Source organism: Pagrus major, chromosome 20 (assembly GCF_040436345.1).
Source record: "Pagrus major chromosome 20, Pma_NU_1.0".
Taxonomy (NCBI): Eukaryota; Metazoa; Chordata; class Actinopteri; order Spariformes; family Sparidae; genus Pagrus; species Pagrus major.
In genome coordinates, this window is record NC_133234.1 from 22516077 (window position 1) to 22519896 (window position 3820).

General features: G+C 40.3%; 1 protein-coding gene across 1 annotated transcript; it reads left to right on the forward strand.

Annotated features, from left to right (window-relative positions):
• The first annotated feature begins 422 nt into the window (after window positions 1-422).
• On the forward strand, window positions 423-3585 carry LOC141015268 (uncharacterized). The gene is made up of 8 exons (XM_073489229.1): window positions 423-472; window positions 723-788; window positions 1919-2002; window positions 2088-2130; window positions 2264-2440; window positions 2527-2796; window positions 2907-2999; window positions 3161-3585. Exons 3-8 carry the CDS (start codon window positions 1922-1924, stop codon window positions 3565-3567), a joined length of 1071 nt encoding a protein of 356 aa, XP_073345330.1. The 5' UTR covers window positions 423-472; window positions 723-788; window positions 1919-1921; the 3' UTR covers window positions 3568-3585.
• Window positions 3586-3820: the final 235 nt, after the last annotated feature.

Sequence of the window (3820 nt, forward strand, 5' to 3'; positions counted from 1 at the left end):
ACTGCCAACGCCGAACAAAATTCATGTCTACATTTGCAACTAGTCTGTGAAAAGTAACACCTGAAATGAGTGGGAAAGATGCTGTTAAACTGAAGTCTGTAGTTTCCTCTTTTATTCGTGCTTCACTGCGTCACCTACTGATGAGTATATAAGGTGATTATCAGACAGAGGTGAAATTCTCATCATGCGGATTTGAAGAGGTAAGGGTGGCTTTAAGAACATTTTCTTGTTATTTTGAGTAAAATATCCACATATATGGTAATATCTCTGTGATGTTTTCAGTAGCTGTTTTAGAAGGCTTATCAGATCTAAATCTTATTATAATCACACAATTAGTAAATGAGAAACCATATAACTGTCATCTTTTACATAACAATTGTGCAACTGTTGTCCCCAGATGGCTGTCTTAGCCGTGGCAGTGTTTGTAGCGTTGTCATCTTGTGCAGTTGGCTGCTCGGGGAGCACAAATTCTGTGAGTATGAGCTTTGTTCTCGGACGTTATCAGGCTAGAAGGCAGATGGAACATTAAAAAAATCATACATTATGCAACCAAACTTTCCCCAGATGTTGTTGAGCACAGACTGAACCGTGCTGAGCTTCTGTCATGCTGAACTCCTTATAAAGAGAATAGAACATGATCTTAAAAACCAATTACTCGCAAAGTTGTGTGACAAACTCAAGTTTTTGTTTGAAACGTAGCTCCATTTTTCTCTTTTTCACAGACTGAGCTGAAGTTATGGAGCGTGGAGGATCAACCTGTGGCTGTTCAACTAGCTGCTGTGATCAAGGTGTTGTGACATACCTGTTACCTGACGAGCTGAATAATTGACATTTGAAAGAAAGGTAGCAAGAGCACAGTATAAGAAGTCCTGAATTAAAATTTTTACTTAAAAGGTCCAACGTGTGGGATTTAGAAGGATCTATTTGAAGAAATGTTTTCATTAGTTTATAATCGCCTGAAAAGTTTATATAGTAGCCCACAATGGAGGAGTATTTTGCCTTTTCATCAACCACCGTAGAGGAGGGTGAGATGAGATGCCGCTAAATCCTACACATCGGCATCAAAATATACTTTACATGCTGCTGGGTAGCTTTATATATAATAACGCAGGTAATTTTAGTTAATAATCTGAATATGCAAAGTAATTAATTAAAGTTATCAAATAAATTTAGTGGAGTAAAAAGTACAATATTTGCCTCCAAAATGTTGTAGAGTGGAAATATGAAGTCGCAGACGATGAAAATACTCAAGTGAAGTACCTCAAAATTGCAAAAAATCTCTGGTTCCAGCCTCTAAAATGTGAAGATATGCAGCTTTTCTTTGTCTTCTGTCTCTAGACACTTTATGTCTTTGTGTTTTGTTATGCTGGTTGGACAATAGAAAACACTGAAAGACATAAACTTTGACTTAACTATTTTCTTATATGAGATAAATCCACATTTAAAAATAATTGTTAGTTGCACAAATATCTGTAATATTACATGCAAACTGAGTGATTCATGCTGTGAAAATTGACATATGAGACCGAGAGCATAATAGGTCTCCGCAGTACAACCCCACCCACCAAAGAAATTTTGACTAGCCACCAAGAAAAATCATTTATTCCTTTGAGCTTTAAATCACTCAATACTTTGTTACATTTTATCACCAGACATTATGATAATTATGTTGTTTTTACATTTTTCTTACTTTTCAATATAATTCTGCCACGGATAATAACATCTGGTTATGGTTTTGCCCTTAAAAAAAAAGACCCCCAAATTATCCATAAAAACCAAACCCCTGTCTCTGACTGTTCTGGACTTCATTATCATGTTAATCCCCAAGTAAAATGAATCCGTGAGAATTTGCTGTCTTTTCAAATGAGGTTCTCACACCTCAATCACCGCTAAAAGTGCACACTGTGCTGTATTGCAGGAGATGGAGAGCCTGAGGTGTGAACAAACAACACTTCAGCAGCAGCAGCAGCAGCAGCAGCAGCAGCAGAATGCTCTGACTCAGGTAGCCTCTATTTAAAGTCCTTACAATCTGTCTGCATGCTGTACATCAGCTACTGAAAGTGTAATTTCTCATCTTTCATTCACAGACGCATAAATCAAGTCGTGAGGACAGAGCTCAGAAGAAAGTCGGTCAGTCAATAAAAAACAAAAACAACTTTCTGTGGATAAAACAGAATGATTTACAATATTTGCTCTCAGTTCTTCTGCTGCACTCTGTCGACCTCATTTTGAACACTGGTGGAAAATGTCTCCTGTCATGCAGGAACAAACATCTTTACTTATGGTTCAAACAATGGTGAAGACGACCTGCATTTCCCCGAGGAAGACTCGAGGAGGCGAGGTGACCCCTGCTTCCACTACACGGTCCTGGACCAGGCCTGGCGAGCCACCAACACCACCACCAAGTTCAAGATGTGTGACCGCAATGTCAAATGGAAAGGTAGCCAGATGTTCTGCAAAGATTGTTTTGACTTTAATGACGGCAATGATGGCAATTGTGATTCTTCTTGATTTTATCTACCACAGGCTGGTACCGCCTCTTCTACAAGGGTAAGAGTATTCAGATGCCTGAGAGGTGTGTCCCTGTGAACAAATGTGGCACCCACTCCCCGCTGTGGATGTCAGGGCCTCATCCCAAGAGAAGGCAGGGCATCGTCACCCGCAGAGTGTGTGGCCACTGGAAGAAGAACTGCTGCGCCTTCCGGTCCACCCCCATCCAGGTCAAGAAGTGTCGCGGCAACTACTTCGTCTACAAGTTCACTCCACCTTCATCCTGTTATCTGGCTTACTGCGCAGGTACTGAACCATATTAAACATTTGTGTTCGCTGAGAAATGAGGGCAGTACCTTTGGTTTGGTATGATGTTAAGTGTTAATGTCTGAATGATGCTGTACGTCTATTATCAGATATCAACACACTAACATGTGGGCGGTGCAGAAGAAACCAGTCCTGTGTGAGCAGAGATAAGATTAACTGGAGGTGTAAGACAAAGAAAAGACGTAAGTTATTATTTTTGTTTCTTTGGTGGGAGAGGGTCCATCCTCTGTTCTCTGATATCACCATGACCCCGTTTAAACATTTGTGGTCGCTTTAAGCAACATAAAGGGGGAAAAAATGTGAATTTAAGTTTCTCCAGCCATAATGTCTCCTCTTCTCTCAGTGTCTTCCAAAAAGGTCCACTTCTTTGCCTCTTACCCCGGCCAGCTCCTAGGCAAAGTGAACAGAATCAAGTACAGTAAGGTTCTGGTGAACGTGGGTCGGGCCTTCAACAGGAGAACCGGAGTGTTCAAGGCTCCTGTTAACGGAGTCTACCAGTTCTTCTTCTCCACTCAGACATCCAACTCCGGTCTGAAGACTGATCTGTGGCTGGTGATCAACAGCTACTGGGTGGCTGTCACCCACACACACATCCCCCGCCGCTCCACTGCTGGCAGCTTGTCCACGTACATGACGTTCCTCCGCAGAGGGGCCAAAGTGTTCGTCACTCACAACTGTGGCAGGTCCTGGGCCAGTGCTGCTTCAACCACCATCACATTTGGAGGCTCACTGCTTGTACAAATGAAATAAAGCATGCGTCTATCTATCTATCTAGCAGTTGTTTCTATGCATAATTCTTATTTTTATACATCTTTTAGTTCCAAATATGTTTTATTTTTAGAAAAAAAAAAACACTTTTGTAAAATGTTTCCCAATAAAAGTATATATATGGAATAAAATGAGATTTTAATGTGCAAAATTTGGTTAATGAACAAAATTTGAACATGAGTTGTAGGATGCCCAAATGTATTAATGTTTAATATGTTTATTATATATACAATAT